The 17,142-nt window shown below is 38.9% G+C and overlaps 1 protein-coding gene across 2 annotated transcripts in view; it reads left to right on the top strand.

The window, feature by feature from the left end:
- The window catches only part of pear1 (platelet endothelial aggregation receptor 1), a 41,401-nt gene extending 24,259 nt beyond the window's left edge, over positions 1-17,142 (top strand). For both annotated transcript variants that reach the window (XM_082149747.1, XM_082149746.1), the window contains exons 6-24: positions 1,796-1,920; positions 2,163-2,284; positions 3,575-3,683; positions 3,774-3,910; positions 5,137-5,349; positions 5,707-5,881; positions 6,011-6,131; positions 6,751-6,914; positions 7,267-7,369; positions 8,205-8,351; positions 8,437-8,568; positions 10,768-10,896; positions 11,431-11,556; positions 11,657-11,866; positions 13,440-13,549; positions 14,143-14,269; positions 14,368-14,430; positions 14,742-14,942; positions 16,275-17,142. In XM_082149747.1, the coding sequence (XP_082005873.1) occupies positions 1,796-1,920; positions 2,163-2,284; positions 3,575-3,683; positions 3,774-3,910; positions 5,137-5,349; positions 5,707-5,881; positions 6,011-6,131; positions 6,751-6,914; positions 7,267-7,369; positions 8,205-8,351; positions 8,437-8,568; positions 10,768-10,896; positions 11,431-11,556; positions 11,657-11,866; positions 13,440-13,549; positions 14,143-14,269; positions 14,368-14,430; positions 14,742-14,942; positions 16,275-16,417 (2,657 nt within the window). In that variant the 3' untranslated portion in view covers positions 16,418-17,142. The remainder of the gene's footprint in view (positions 1-1,795; positions 1,921-2,162; positions 2,285-3,574; positions 3,684-3,773; positions 3,911-5,136; positions 5,350-5,706; positions 5,882-6,010; positions 6,132-6,750; positions 6,915-7,266; positions 7,370-8,204; positions 8,352-8,436; positions 8,569-10,767; positions 10,897-11,430; positions 11,557-11,656; positions 11,867-13,439; positions 13,550-14,142; positions 14,270-14,367; positions 14,431-14,741; positions 14,943-16,274) is intronic.

Genomic DNA, 17,142 nt, shown 5'->3' with positions numbered 1-17,142 from the left:
CTTCTGGGAAAGTGCCCTTCAAGAGAAGACCTTTAACCCAACAACAATTTTTCCCTCGTGGACTAGAGAGGAATTTTCCCACATCTCAAAAAGTCATTCCATATCTACTGGATAAAACTATTCTTATTTGAGTCTTCATCTTCGCACATTATAAACATGTGATAATAATAATAATAATAATAATAATAAACTATAATTTATAAAGCGCCTTCAAAAGCAGCTTCTCAAAGCGCTGTACACAAAATAAGCAATACATAGATCAAGTAATAAAAGCAACATCAACAAACAAATGCTAGTTTAAACATGGACAAAGACAGTGAAAATGATCTGCTTCATATTAATTGTTTATAATATTCCATCACAAGTTTGTCATTTCAGATGATGCCGATTTATCCTGAGGGACTTTAGGGCATGGGAGCTTGGGAACAAAAAGAGTTTGGGACTTGTAGTGTAGCTCAATTAAGTGTCATGGTCAAGGAAACTGCTTTGAGCTGAAAATCAATCAAGTTCTGAGGCTTCCTCTTGTCTTTTTAAAGTGGTATGCATTTGCTTTGAGAACTGGTTGGACGTCAGCTCAGTGTTTTAATTGAGACAGCTGGTGAGCTCCAGTTCCTAAAGCCTGAAATGTGAACGTGGGGTGTTGGAATCATTCACGTCCCCTGTTGTTAGAGTGTCAGTCAGAGGAGTCTAAATCTCTGCCTTGAGATGGAAAGACAGAATAAACCTTTCTCAAACAGCCTGCAGAATATATAAAAAGTATAGTAAAAAAGTATAAAGTCTGAGGTCAGTAAGATTTTATATATATATATATATATATATTCAGCAAGGACACATTAAATCGATCAAAGTTAAAGACTACAAGATTTCTATTTCAAATTAATGTTCTTGAATTTTCTATTCATCAAAGAATCCTGAAAAAATATGTATCATGGTTTTCACAAAAAAAGCAGCCCAACTGTTTTCAACTGTAATGATAAATGTTTCTTGACCATGATAATAAATGTGATAATAAATGTTTCTTGATTTTAGAATGATTTCTGAAGGATCACGTGACTGAAAATTCAGCTTTGCCATCACAGGAATAAATTATATTTTAAAATAGAAAACAGTTATTTTAGATTATAATAATATTTAGCAGTATTCCTTTTTTTTACTGTATGTTTGACATAAATAAATGCAGCTTGTGTGTGTGTGTGTGTGTGTGTGTGTGTGTGTGTGTGTGTGTGTGTGTGTGTGTGTGTGTGTGTGTGTGTGTGTGTGTGTGTGTGTGTGTGTGTGTGTGTGTGTGTGTGTGTGTGTGTGTGTGTGTGTGTGTGTGTGTGTGTGTGTGTGTGTGCGCGCGCGCGCGTGTGTGTGTGTGTGTGTGTGTGTGTGTGTGTGTGTGCGCGTGTGTGTGTGTGCCTGTGATGGATTCCTCTTCTTGACCCGTAAAGGGTACATGTCATCAGTTTAGGTTGTGTCATGACCGAAATCCAATCCCTGTGTGAGCGCTGGCCTGAGCTCTCTCTGAGGTCCGGCCAAACTCCATCTGTTAAATTTCCCATTTGAAACTCATTCCTTTTGTTGAGCTCCGTACAAATTCTCCAGTCAATCACACTATCAATTTGTTATGCTCTAAATGCCAGGGATGCTCAAGAGAATCTCGAAAGTATTTAGGAAGCCTGATTTCCTCAAATGACCAAACACAGTCAGACCACCTTAAGACAATAAGAAAACCACCTTAATGCATTTGAACAGACTGTATAATTATGTTTGCTGATATCTCAGATTTAGCTGAATTTGTGCTTATGTTTAGCATGTGATGCCCAGCATTGGGGTACAAGCTGCAGGCGACTCTGTGAGTGCCAGAACGGGGGAGAGTGTAACGTTCTTACTGGAACCTGTCAGTGCCCTGCCGGATACACTGGTGAACGCTGCCAGGTATGGCCACACAGACAGCCTCTTTATTGATCTTGAGATGGTAACATGTAAATAATAAACTGGTTTTATTCAAGTCAAATATATTATTGAATACCATATTAATATGAAAATAGTTACAACTGCACATTTTCCATTTTTACTGTGTTATTTGGGAGAAGATATATATGATGCAAAAAGCTAAAGTTACATACATTATATTAAAAGTCGAATCATTTTAATTAAACACATTTTCTTCCTGTCAGGACCCCTGTCCTGCAAAGTCATTTGGTCAGGGCTGTCTGCAGCAGTGCCAGTGTGGAACAGGAGGATTCTGCAATAAAACCACTGGAGAGTGTGTGTGCAGAGATGGATTTACTGGAACTCTGTAAGTACAGGACGCACTTTAGAATAATAATGTGCTTTCTTTCTGCTCTCTGTATATTATGGAGGGATTTCAAATGCTTAATTTAGTCACATAAGTCTATGCATATTTCTATTCACATTATTTTCATATTAAACCATTTTGCAGACTTTACATGTGTGTTTGTGAGCACATACAGTATCAGAGCATTGTATCATATACTGTACATTTGTATTCCTGAGGCCAGATTTACAACTTACAGCTTTGCGCCAGCGCAAAAGGCATGGACACAGTTATTTTTGCAGCTGACCTTATTGCAAATGCATTTGTTGGAGTTTACCTTTCAGACTCAAAATTTATGGAAGGAGAGTATTTAAATGAATCACGCTAGGTGATTTACTAAGGTTTGGGCAAAAAAACTGGGATGCGTCTGAAATCGCATAGTCCCTTGAATAGGTACATATTTAGTGATTACTTCATGCCCGCTAAAAAAGTACGTTCTGTATGAGTGTGTGTAGTATGAATGTAATCTGCACATACTACATTCGCCATATTGTCATTACCATGTGACCTACCAGCATTAGGTGCGTCGCTTCACTGCCATTCATAAATCCTCTCCCGTGGGCTCATGGGATAGTAAAATGTCCATCGTATGCACACTTCAGAATCTCGCCGGAAGAAGTAGGTCATCTGGATACTTTTTGCCTACTCTTTTTAAAGTACTGTGAATTCGGACATACATCTTTTTTCGTATAACGTTTTTTGCCTAGTATATTGCAGGGAAGTTTGCGATTTTGGATGCAGCCAATGTCTTAAACCAGAAGCTAATTTGCGCTGCTCTTGGTAGATTGCATTGGTCATTATAGTAATGATCGGGTTATGTTTGTTTTCTTTAATTTGCACGTCATCAGTAAATCACACGCAGAACTTTCCTCTCTCATCTGCTCTTTTTTTTATTTGCGCTCCCACGCTAATTTGCCCTGTTTAGTAAATCTGGCCCTTGGTCTTTTCTGCAATTTCAGTTGAGTGTTTGAGTGGAAAATATAATGCCATGCACACCTGTGCTGTTTTATGTATTATATTTACCTCTACAAATTGTGCATAACAATTTGAATGGAATGAAAAGTAGAATTGAAAAACTAACTTGAATTTCGTAATTATTTCTTAGTATTTCCTTGAATGGAAGCATTACGTTCTGATCTGTCACAAATTTTCTCATCTGGTGGTCAGTGGCCAAGAAAGTGTGCAATTGAATTCTTTCTTTCTTGTTTTACAATCCTAAAACCATTTTTGAATGGTGTCTCTGCCTCTCAGGTGCGAGGAGCCGTGTATAAGGCCGACCCGCTGTCCTGCACGCTGCCCATGTCAGAATGGAGGCATCTGCCAGGGGAGAGGGGTGTGTTTGTGTCCACCCGGCTGGATGGTGAGAAATCTGTCTTGGTTTTGTTTTGTTTTGTTTTATTCTTTGGTGGTCATGCATTTTCAGCCTCTCTCCTCTCTCTCTCTGTTTCAGGGTGCAGTGTGTACTGAGCGGTGTCCACCGGGCCGTTTTGGTTCAAACTGTGCTAAAGAATGTTTGTGCCATAATGGAGGTCACTGTGATCCAGAAAAAGGCCAATGTCAGTGTGATGCAGGCTTTACTGGAGAAAGGTCTGTATAATGTACACTCAGATTATACTAAGAAAATGTATTATTCCAGCACAGGTGATAGCTTTTATAGCTTAAAAAAATACAGTTTACAGATCCCTTGAGGCTCATATGTATCAAGCCATACTGTAAAGCCACTTTTCCACTGTCGGGACAAACCGTTCTCATTGTTTAACCGTTGAAATCTGTGCCGATCCAGCTCAGCCGATACGGATATGGTTTAATTTTCCCTGTGGGGCTGATAACGGCTCTATGGAATGTAATACAAATGCGTCAGTCGTTGCCTTGGTAAGGCAACAGTTTACAGATGATATGAGGTAAATAGAAACCGCGTTGTACAGGATGATCAGATATTTCTTTTAATTTTATTATTAACTTCCATTAACTTCACTCAAATAGCACGCTTGGCCAGCTACAGAGAAACTCTCAGCCAGGCAAAAGACAAGCAACCAATCCTGAGTGGCGACATCACTACACGAATCTTGCCACACACCTTATTTAGCCAACTGTGCTGAGAATTCTGGGCAGAGAACGGTTTGTAATCGTGCTGTGCCGAACCAAGCTCAAGTGGAAATATAACCGGAACCGCTCCTTATCATTCTTAGAACTGTTCGGCCCGATGGTGGAAAAGTGTCTTAAAGGAATAGTTCACTTAAAAATGAAAATTCTGTCATCATTTATTCACCCTCTAGTCGTTTCAAACCTGTATGAATTTCTTTCTTCTGCTGAACACAAAAGAAGATATTTTGAAGAATGTCGGTAACCAAACAGTTGATGTGCCCCATTGACTTCCATAGTATTTCTTTTCCTACTATGGAAGTCAATGGGGCACATCAACTGTTACCGACATTCTTCAAAATATCTTCCTTTGTGTTCAGCAGAAGAAAGAAATTCCTACAGGTTTGCAACAACTTGAGGTTGAGTAAATAATTACAACATTTTCATTTTTAAGTGAACTATTCCTTTAAGTGTTCTTGAACACAGTTTCTCCCTGTGACAAGATTTTACATGAATAAAAATAATGTCAAAACTAATATTAATATAATACAAAATAAAAATATCATCAATAAAATTGTAGTATCAAATAAATAATATAAACAATGCAGTTGATTGTGTATATTATTGATTGTATTTGGCCATTCAAAATATTTAGTAATCTAGAAAAGCTGTAAAAGTCTGATATCCACTGCTAGTTATTTGAGCATGGTTCTCCTGTGTCTCCTGTGAAGGTGTAACGAGGAGTGTGCAGTGGGTACGTACGGCGAGGACTGTAAGGGTGTGTGTGACTGTGCTAATGGAGCCCGCTGCTATAACATCCACGGTGGGTGTCTGTGTGAGTCGGGGTTTAAGGGTCCGCGCTGTGATCACAGGATGTGTCCCGATGGGGCCTACGGCATGCACTGCGAAAACCGCTGCCTCTGCAACTCACAAAACACTCTCAGGTGTGCTTTGTGCTTCCATGTCTCTTACTGACGATCACTAGCTTTGATTTGCCAGTGCACAACTACTACTAGAAAACTACATCCATCTTTGTTCAATTTTATTTTAGAATAATTAGTTTAGAGTTTTAATCTAATATTTTTTATTTTATTTCAGATTTATTTCAATTAACAAATTGAATTCTTAGTTTAGTTAACAATAACAAAACTGCTGAGAACAAAGACTCACTATTTGACCAATCAGTTCTATCAATCAACTGATCATTCTATTAACCAAATGCTGTTTTGATAACAAAAAATTACTAGCTTCAGCAATTTTCCCATATGTCATATGTTTTGATTGTGTTGTGGATGTTACAGCTGTCACCCTCTGAAGGGGGAGTGTACCTGTCAGCCTGGGTGGGCGGGGCTGTACTGTAATGAAACCTGTGCAAATGGTTACTATGGTAACGGTTGTCTGGAGCCCTGCCTCTGTGTGAATGGAGGGGTGTGTGACACGGTGACCGGCCAGTGCCACTGTGCGCCCGGATATACGGTGAGTGGGACAGACACGGTCACAAACAAAACTTCTGCAATAACTCACAATACAGGTAACTAATGCCATCTCAGGTGTTTAATATGCCTATGTATGTGTGTGTGTGTGTGTGTGTGTGTGTGTGGGTAGGGATTGCACTGCGAGAAGCTCTGTGAGGATGGTTTCTATGGGAAGGGCTGCTTGTCTCCTTGTATCTGTGTAAACTCTATAGCCTGCTCTCCCATCGATGGAACATGTTTCTGTAAGGAAGGTGAGTTTTGGTACACTACACATTAAAAGTAAGAATTAACTAATTCAATTGTAAACAAAACACTTGGTTAATGAATTTAGAGCATTAGAGAGTCAGTAATTAATGAAAAGATACAATGAAGGGAACAATGCTGTGAAATACTGTTTACAGATGCCCTCTTGATCTTTATCATATTATTTATGGTTATATATGCACTTCAGAAATTAATACTTTCACTCTGCAAAAAAAACAAAACATTAAACTGATCAAAAGTGAAAAAAACATTTATAAATGTCACAAAAGATTTCTATTTCAAATAAATTCTTTGAACTTTTGCTGTTTGAACTAAATGCTTTTGAACTTTTTCCTTTTTTATCAAAAATATTCAGCTTTGATAATAATAAATGTTTCTTGAGTATCAAATCAGTTTAGCAGAATGATTTCTGAAGGATCATGTGACACTGAAGCTTGGAGTAATGGCTGATGAAAATTCAGCTTTGCCATCAATTACATTTTCAAATTTATTACAATAAAAAACATATTAAAAATATTTTTTCCTTCTGTAGCCTCTCCTCTTAAGTAATATTGACTGTCTGATTGGAGAAGTGAGAAAAATGTCACCCTAATTGTGTGTGTTAAGGGTGGAGAGGACATGACTGTTCCATCGCATGTTCAGAGGGCACATGGGGTCCCGGCTGCAACTTCACCTGCCAGTGTGCAAATGGAGCATCCTGCCACCCTGCCGATGGTTCTTGCAAGTGCACCGCAGGCTGGAGAGGAGCTTCCTGTGACGAGACCTGTCCGGTAACTCAAATATCTGCTGTAGCATACAGTGCACATGTATTTCATTTACATTAACCAGTTCAGAAGATGCAGGCAATTCAGCTTGTCACACTTTTTCCTCCCATGAACTGAATTTGACATCTGTGTTGTTGTCGGTTCAGCATATCTGTCTCCTAGATCAGCGGCAGTCATTTTTACACCATCAGCATAAGTTATTAACCGGATGGCAAATGCATAACACTCTTATGAATATATGTTGCATGGCCATCATTTAAATTAAAGTAGCAATTTTGTTAGAGCCGAGTAATCTCACTGGGCAGAGTCAGAGTTACTTGATCGTTCTGAATCAGTATTTCCATTCTGGTTTGAACAGAGCGGGATGTTCGGCCCAGGCTGTCGTCACCAATGTGACTGTCTGCATGATGAAGGATGTGAGAGTGTTACTGGCCAGTGTCTGTGTTTACCTGGTTGGACAGGTAGGACTTCGATCACATTTATAATTATGGCCTAAAAAATAGTACACAAAACAGTATACAGTAAGCAGTGATGCAGGTTTAAATCAATAGCAGCTTTTGGTTGATCAAATAACATGTCAAGCAGAAAATAACAATCACGATTGATAATCCGTCACTCTGGAAATGGAAGGACAAGCCGAGCGCATTGCATTATTGAATGGAGTATTGTGTGCAGTATGTGCTATTCAATATCTACGGAGCCCCGCATGACATGCTGGGAAAAATGTATATCGTGGCCATGAATTTGTTTCCATGACTTACTAATACATCAGCACTTTTTAATTCGTTCCCTTGTTTTAAGTAAATCATGCGCACAGTAAAATAATTTGTTCCCTTTTTTTAATTTAGCTTAAACGAGGGACGAGTTCAATGTGGCTACGATTGACTAAAACGAGAAAACAAATTAAGTCATGTGAAGAAACTCTTCATTCTTGGCCACGATTTAACTAAAACGAGAGAATGAATAGGCCTACTTAATTCGTGGCCACAATACAGTATATATATTTTTGTCTGCATGTCGTGCAGGGCTTTGTATTTATCAGCAAATCTGTATATAACATTTCCACAAATCTCTACACTTGTCAGAGATTCATAAAAATATATCTGAGACCCCAAACATAAGTAATAAGTGACCGTTTTTATAGAAAATGGTTGAAGTATGTCATCAGTCTTGTGTATATAATCAGTTCTCAGAAAATTAGGATCAAGTGTGAAACTGATGAAACTTTTTTCCCAAGCTATTAAAATAGAGCATTACACCTTAAACAGCACAAAAGAGTTTGTTATTTTTCTTCAGGTCTGCGCTGTACACAGCAGTGTCCAGAGGGAACGTGGGGCCTTCAGTGCAACCTGACCTGCTCCTGCCTCAACAGCGCCACCTGTCAGGCACATACCGGAATCTGCCTGTGCAAACCCGGATTCTGGGGAGCTCAGTGTCAACACAGTAAGCACACAGTCATCCTTGAGTCTCTGAGAGCTCAGGTCACATTAGAGCTGGTTAAGAGAGTGCTCCCTTCTTTTCTCTGTAGTGTGTAGTGCTGGTCTATTCGGAGAGAGGTGCAGTCGTCAATGCCCAACATGTGTACATGCCATGTCCTGCCATCACATTACAGGCGATTGTCTGTGTCTGCCTGGATATATCGGACAACTGTGTGATCAAGGTTAGATATACAGATGCACACTCAAAGGGATGTCATGTAAAAATCAAAATTTTGTCTTTATTTGCTCAACAACCCTATGTAATTTCTAACAAAAAATATTGACTTGAATTGTAACGCAATACTTTTTCATACAATTACAGTTCATAGTGACCTTCTCTGTCAAGCTCCAAAAACGGACAACTTTTATGGTTATAGTTTTTTGGCCATGTAAGTCATTATTCACCAAAAATAAATAAAACTAGATGTACCGCATCGCGGTACAAAATATGACCGCCGCTCAGGCCTGCACTGGCTTTCCACAAAAATAAATGACGTGGAGTAATTTGGCTGTATTGCGTGTTTATGTATATACCTAAAAAAAGTAATAGTATGTGCATGTCTGTCTGTGTGTGTGTGTGTGTGTGTGTGTGTGTGTGTGTGTGTGTGTGTGTGTGTGTGTGTGTGTGTGTGTGTGTGTGTGTGTGTGTGTGTATGTGTATGTGTGTGTATTTGTGTATGTGTGTGTCTGTGTGTGTGTGTGTGTCTGTGCGTGTATGTATGTGTGCGTACATGTGTGCGCGTGTGTGTTTGTGTGTGTGTGTGTGTCTGTGCATGTGGATTTGTATGTGTGTGTATGGGTGTGTGTCTGTGCGTGTGGATGTCAGTGTGTGTGCATGCTTGCGTTTGTTTGTATTCCTGCATGTGTGTGTGTGACAGTATCATCCTAAACCAGCAACCCTTCGCTCAACAGCACCATCTACAGGCCGATGAGTGTACAGTCACTAAATGTGCACATAAATGAATTTATTTTATACCCCCCCATGGATGAAATTCTACAAAACTTAGCAGAGGATACCCCCAGAGGTTGTCAAGTTAATCATACACATGAAATATGGTGCAGTTCTGAACATCTCCACTGAAGATAGGGGCGATTAAAGCAGAATAATATTGCATTTTCATTTTTTATGGGAGGGGCGCAAATCACAAATGAGTGATTATGGGCTAGGTTGATGTGCCATAAAAATTTATTCATCCTCGGTGCCACGGTTCAGGTAGTTATTTAGGAAAAACTGCATTTTTTTGGGTTTGGGGGGGCCCAGCGAGGGGGGGGGGGGGGGGTGGACCAAACGAAATTTTTCCGTAGAAGTCTAGTGGGGCTACATGCCCACCAAATTTCATGTTCCCCGGTGCTTCGGTGTCCCTGGTATCGGAAAATTTACGGGGGCCCCAGCGCGGGGGGGGAAGTGGCCCCCGCGGACCAAACGAAATTTTTCCGTAAAAGTCTAGTAGACCAACATACCATAAAAATTACTTCATCCTCGGTGCCACGGTTCAGGTAGTTATTTAGGAAAAACTGCATTTTTGGGGGTTTGGGGGGGCCCAGCGCGGGGGGGGAGTGGCCCCCGGGGACCAAACGAAATTTTTCCTTAGAAGTCTAGTGGGGCTACATGCCCACCAAATTTCATGTTCCCCGGTGTTTCGGTGTCCCTGGTATCGTTGACGAAAAATTTAAGGGGGCCCCAGCGCGAGGGGGGGAAGTGGCCCCCGGGGACCAAACGAAATTTTTCCGTAAAAGTCTAGTAGACCAACATACCATAAAAATTTCTTCATCCTCGGTGCCACGGTTCAGGTAGTTATTTAGGAAAAACTGCATTTTTTTGGGTTTGGGGGGGGGGCCCAGCGCGGGGGTGGAGTGGCCCCCGGGGACCAAACGAAATTTTTCCTTAGAAGTCTAGTGGGGCTACATGCCCAGCAAATTTCATGTTCCCCGGTGTTTCGGTGTCCCTGGTATCGTTGACGAAAAATTTACGGGGGCCCCAGCGCGGGGGGGGAAGTGGCCCCCGCGGACCAAACGAAATTTTTCCGTAAAAGTCTAGTAGACCAACATACCATAAAAATGTCTTCATCCTCGGTGCCACGGTTCAGGTAGTTATTTAGGAAAAATTCAGTAAGGTGACGAAAAAAAAAAAGAAAAAAAAACTTTGACAATCCCTATATGACCGGCTAGCTACGCTAGCGGCGGTCATAATAATTATTGATAAAATAACAGCATAAATGTTTGAAATGACATGAGGGTGAGTAAATAATTTCTGAATTTTCATTTGTGAGTGAGCTATCCCTTTAAACCTGCTATATCTCCCATAGCAGCAGACTCAGTACAGCCCTCTTATTTAAGGCTTGTGTACATCATTTTCATTTCTGTTTTTGTCTTATTTCTAGCCTGCCCCATTGGTCGGTATGGAAGCCATTGTAGCAATGTGTGCAGGTGCACCAACAATGCAACATGTCACCACCAGGATGGTTTGTGCCTCTGTCCCACTGGATGGACTGGACCGGACTGCTCTTTATGTGAGTTTCTGGACAACAGACTTTCTCTATTATAAACTATTTGATTTCACTGGATTTTTGATGTCCAGATCAGATGCAAAATAACATAAGATATTTTTTTTTTTCTAAAAGTTTATCAAAATTAAGGAAACCTTTTCTCTGTTTTCTCTTTGAATTAAGTTGATCGTTCTTACCCCATTGGCGGTATTTTTTCTTGTTTTAAGCATAAATCTTACTTAGGCTATGTTTAAAACTGTTCTCAGAAAATACAACTTTTTTGCTCCTCAAGTAAATATATCTTGATTTAAGAATGTTTAGATATTTTTTGCTGGAAACAAAACAAAAATACTGAATAAGAAAATGACTTTGTGCAACGTATTAAAATGATTACGCTGAAGTTGAATATTAGAGTCGATTCTCCTCGAAACGACTATTTGCCAGATTTCCTGGATGTGCTTTCGGAAGAAATAACTCATTTTGTTCCTGGACCAGGCTCTAAATGTCTCTCACACTCTACAAGTTCATCAAACATTTGCCAAATGTTTTTCTTTGTAGTGTGTCAGACTGGGAAGTTCGGCACTAACTGTGCTCAGACCTGCTCGTGTCCCCCAAACCATTCCTGCGACCCTCACACTGGAGACTGTATATGTGTACCTGGACCAGGCGAGGACTGCAAACCAGGTATTAAAAGCAGCCTAGAAACCATTTGTGTTTAGTAACACACATTTATTTGTTTTGGTTATGTTGACATTGTCAATGGAAACGGTTGTGTGTTTTTCAGAGAAGGAGCTGAGTATGATGGTGCCTGTTTCTCCAGTGGAAAGGGACTCGTGGGGTGCGATCACAGGCATTGTGGTGCTGGTGATTCTGGTTGTGCTCCTGTTGGCTGTTCTGCTATTATATCGGCGCAGACAGCAGGACAAACAAACAAATACACCCGTTGTGTCTTTCTCCTCAACCCGCACAGTCAGTTCAGAGTACGCTGTGCCAGGTGAGCCACAGGAGTTTCTGATACTTTCAGTAGTGCCATCAAATTTAATTTGACACCAGAGCTACAAAGAATTGTTGTACTGAATAACTAATATATTTATACACTACCATTGAAAAGGATTTTTTAAAAGTCTGTTACGCTCACCAAGGCTGCATTTAATCAAAATGGTAGTGAAAAATTATTACAATTTAAAGGGATAGTTCACTTTGAAATACATTTTTGGTATGTTTTAGCTTACCTCAAGGGCATCCAAGATGTAGGTGTCTTTTTTTCCGCAGTAGTTTCAATTTTTATATTTTTAGGTCAAACCGTTCTTGTCTGTCAGTCATATAATGCAGGTCTATGGTCATTATCTCAAAACACAAGCACAGAGTCCAAATTAAAACAATTCCCCGTCGTCCAAATTAAACAATTCCCCATCGTAAGTACACATTGATGGCCTAAGACACGAAACGAGCGGTTTGTGTGAGAAAACGAACAGTATTTATATAGTTTTTACCTCTTATACGCAGCCATGTCGAAGTGATCTGATCTGACGTGTGCGCAGACTGGTGCATAGATATATACACTAGATGTCGCCTTAAAGACATTCGTTCCAATGAACTGCCGTAGACAAGGCGACATCTAGTGTGTATATATCTATGCACCAGTCTGCGCACACGTCAGATCAGAACATTTGGACGCGGCTGTGTTCAAGAGGTAAAAACGATATAAATACTGTTCGTTTTCTCACACAACCGCTCGTTTCGTGTCTTAGGCCATCAATGTGTACTTACGATGGGGAATTGTTTCATTTGGACGACGGGGAATTGTTTTAATTTGGACTCTGTGCTTGTGTTTTGAGATAATGACCATAGACCTGCATTATATGACTGACAGACAAGAACGGTTTGACCTAAAAATATAAAAATTGAAACTACTGCGGAAAAAAAGACACCTACATCTTGGATGCCCTTGAGGTAAGCTAAAACATACCAAAAAATTATTTCAAAGTGAACTATCCCTTTAAAATAAGTGTTTTTAATATATTTAAAAATATATATATATTCCTGCGATGGCAAAGCTGCCCCTGATCAGAAGCCATTACTCCAGTCTTCAGTGTCACATGATCCTTCAGAAATCATTCAAATGCTGATTTGCTGCTCAAGAAACAGTATTATCAATGTTGAAAACAGTTGTACTGATCAGTATTTTTGTGACAACCGTTAAACTTTTCAGTAAAAAGAACAGCATTTATTTGAAATACAAATCTTACTGTCCCTTTTGATCAATTTAAAGCATCCTTGCTGAATAAAAGTATTAATTTATTTCCAGGAAAAAATTGTGGAAGTGCATATGTTGAGGTGCTTGTCGCCTTTTTCTAAATAGACAATAGCCATTTGTTTGTCAGCCTAAGCAATAAGCCAATATTTGCAAACTGACATGGATTCTTTAAAAGAGTAAAGCTCTTCCTATTCTATTTTCTTCCTCGCAGCTTTGTTTTCATTTACATCAGATTAAATATGGTTTATATGTTACAGTTTAGAAACAGCATATTCAAATATTAAATGAGATATTTGCATTTTTCTTGTAGATGTTCCGCACAGCTACCATCACTATTACTCAAACCCGAGTTACCACACACTGTCTCAGAACAGACCTCCACTGCCACACCTGCCCAACAACCAGGACAGAGCCATCAAGGTAATACTATGGCTATGTTCTGAATATACTATCTATACTATACTATGAATATTGCTGGCTCTGTGACAAATTGCCTGTTATGTTTTTAATTTGTAAGTCTGCTAAAATAGGCCTAATACATAAGCGTTACACTAAAATGTTCAGTATACAATGCTGTATCTCAGAATGCAGTCCACTTGATTTGCAAGTGATGAATGAACCAGAACTGGTGTACATTTGTACAAATTTTTTAAACAGAATTCATGGAAGCCCATTTCCGCAAGAAAAAATCATGCTTTGGTAAATGATAATGATAGGATAAATAATCATCATCATGAGATAAAAAGTCGAAATTATGAGATAAAAAGTCAAAGTTATGACAGTCATAATGAGATTAAAAGTAATAATTATGCCATAATTATGTCTGCAGTAGTGTGCTGTAGCGCAGTATGTATATTAATTGATTACATGTTTAACAGAAAGTGTTAGCAATCATTGTCTGTTTTTGGAGCAAAGCAAAATAATATGTTTTATTATATGAAGTACAGTATATGAAAGCTGGATTTTGAACATATAACAGGAATGACCTTCATTTGTGTTTCATGCTTTGACAGAACACCAACAACCAGCTGTTCTGCAGTCTGAAGAACATGGAGAGGGAGAGGAGAGGTCTGTTTGCGGCTGAGACTAATGCTACTCTTCCTCCAGGCTGGAAACACCAGGAGCCACCTAAAGATCCAGGTAATGGATACTGCGAAACAATTTCCCCGTATTCTTGAGTTTGTTTTGTGTTGTGCAGTTGTCTGAGTAAATTGGATGTGGTCTTATTGTGTTTGCAGGGGCTTTTGGGATTGATAGAAGTTACAGCTATAGTGCTACACTTGGGAAGCACTACAACAAAGGTCAAATTCACTCAGATATTCTTCTTCTATATATGAAGAGTTCAGATGCAAAAGCCTCTAAGTGCCATCTGAAATTTTCTTCTAGAATGATCATTTTTATAAAGCTTGTATATTTCAGTTCAGTAATTTCACTTAAATGACAATTAATAGGTAACTTGCATTGCTATTTAAGTGAAATTACTGAACTTAAATATACGAGCTTGATAAAAATGATCATTCTAGAAGAAAATTTCAGATGGCACTTAGAGGCTTTTGCATCTGAACTCTTCATATCTTGTTTAATTGTGTCTAACACCTTGTTGTGGTTGCAGAGCTGAAAGATTCCTGTGTGGCAGTGAGCAGCAGCTCTCTGAACAGTGAGAACCCGTATGCCACCATCAAAGATCTGCCCGGCCTGCCACCATGTCCTCCAGAGAGCAGCTACATGGAGATGAAGTCTGCAGTGTCTCGTGAAAGATCCTACACTGAAATCAGTCCACCCGTCATGGCTCCCTCCACTCTGTCATGCAGAGGTAGGCCTATTTATTTTTATTAAAAGAAACTGGATATCACTCTATCTGTTCTGAAGGATTTGAGAGTGTTAAAGGAGAACTCCGGTCAATTTTAACATTGAGCTAATTTTTTTTTTTTTTTGGAGTGCTGTCAGTACAGAGAACAACGACAAAAATCGGTGTTGCCTACACCGTGTTATCCTCTTTATAAAATTTGCTTTGAATGTTAATTCAGCCAGCGCACATACCTGTATTTACTTCCTGTTTTCGGTCGAAGTCCACAGTAGTCGATTGTCTGAGTCTCCACTGTTGCTTAGTTACCTATGATCACGCGCGTGAACTCGACAATCGACTACTGTGGACTTCGACCGAAAACAGGAAGTAAATACAGGTATGTGCGCTGGCTGAATTAACATCACTTTTATTCATATCTTTCACATCTACTGCAGTCAGATTCACCGTGTTCACTCTGAAGGAATCACTCACATGGCTGTGCACTTGTAATGACACAAGATGTTAAGAGGCTAAAAGCAGGTTTAAAACTTGCCCCATTTAAGTCAACAGGGTGCAAATTTTAAAAAGAGGATAACACGGTGTAGGCAACACCGATTTTTGTCGTTGTTCTCTGTACTGACAGCACTCCAAATTTTACCGGAGTTCTCCTTTAACAGAACCGATACCGGGGAAAAATATATATATATATATATATATATATATATATATATATATATATATATATATATATATATATATATATATACAGTATATGGTCAGAATTAGGGATGCATGATAAGACAAGAATTATGTTAATGTTATGGCTGATAACCGATAAATGGCTTATACGAAAACCCTATACTATTTTGTTTAAATAAAATTAAAATTAAATAAAAAACTCATAAAATCAATCATTTTAATGCTACAAGTGAATTTAGGCATCGTAACATTATAATATACATTATGATGTTACGATATTCCAATTTGATATTCTAATATATGCTGTAGACAGCACAATTTTATTTATTTTTTAAATTGAAGATATATTTTGTTTAAACTACAAGAAAATACATTTCCAGTCTTAAAATATATTTTGGCTAAATGCAAAATGTATTTTTAAAAATATAAATTGGACTGTCTAAATTGAAAATTTATAGCAGATGGTCAAAATATGTGAGGAAATACAGGTAACTAAAATGTCTCAAATTATATGCAAATATATTTTTAAATATATATTAACAATATTGTTTCGAAATCTTTGCATATTTTGCCATATGGGTACACGAGAACGTGGCTTTTTTTTCTTGATGTGTCATGTATCACATCTGGTGTGAAATGTGTTTGTTCACTGCATTACAGAACATTGTTCCCTTGGCAACGTTGTGGAGCAGGAACCTCAGAATCATTATGATCTGCCCATCAACAGCCACATTCCCGGGCATTATGATCTGCCACCAGTGCGAAGACCACCCTCCCCATCGCCACGGAGACTGCCCCGTTGATCGCCCCGTTGATCGCCTTGAAAATAACTTGAAGACTTTGTTTCTCTAAAATCACTGCCAAAGACAGATTCAGCTTAATATCTGCTTTACAAGCTGGCTAATGAAATACAAAAACTGCCCACCACAGATGAATGGATGGATGGATGTGACCAAAACTGTGCAACAGTGCCATCCACTGGACAACACTAACAACCACTGAATGTTCATGGAGAACATTCTGAACCCTTTGAACCCATTCAAGCCTGTAGAAAAACAATGTTGCCAAAGACTGTTTCACTCTTTTTTCATCTGACAATATTTCCAGTGGCTAAACTACTGGCATACAAATAGACAACATTAGAAAGAGATTTTGACAACTTGCTGGATGCCATATGGTGACTCGTAGAATTTCTATATAAAGATTTGTGCCCGTCTTATGTGAAAAAACTGCAAAAGAACTACACATATGCTCATATAAAAAGATGTGCACATAAACACTTTCTAGTAAATATCTGGACATTAATAGGTTCAATGCTCAATATCAATATCTGTTTTAAATGCTATTCATGTGTCTTATCTAATCTGGAAGTCAGGGTGTAAATGACAATATAATTTTGAACAGCTACAGAACAAGCTTTACATAAGTTTGTAATATACAGTGTTAGGAACATTTGCTATGAATGTCAGTTGAATTCAACCACAAGAACTGTAAATAGTGTAAATAAAATCAAAGATTCCATGCACAA

This window comes from Leuciscus leuciscus, assembly GCF_965113295.1.
Source record: "Leuciscus leuciscus genome assembly, chromosome: 20".
In the NCBI taxonomy this organism is placed as follows: Eukaryota; Metazoa; Chordata; class Actinopteri; order Cypriniformes; family Leuciscidae; genus Leuciscus; species Leuciscus leuciscus.
The sequence above is the reverse complement of the archived record's forward strand: the minus strand, read 5'-3'. Positions and strand labels throughout refer to the sequence as shown.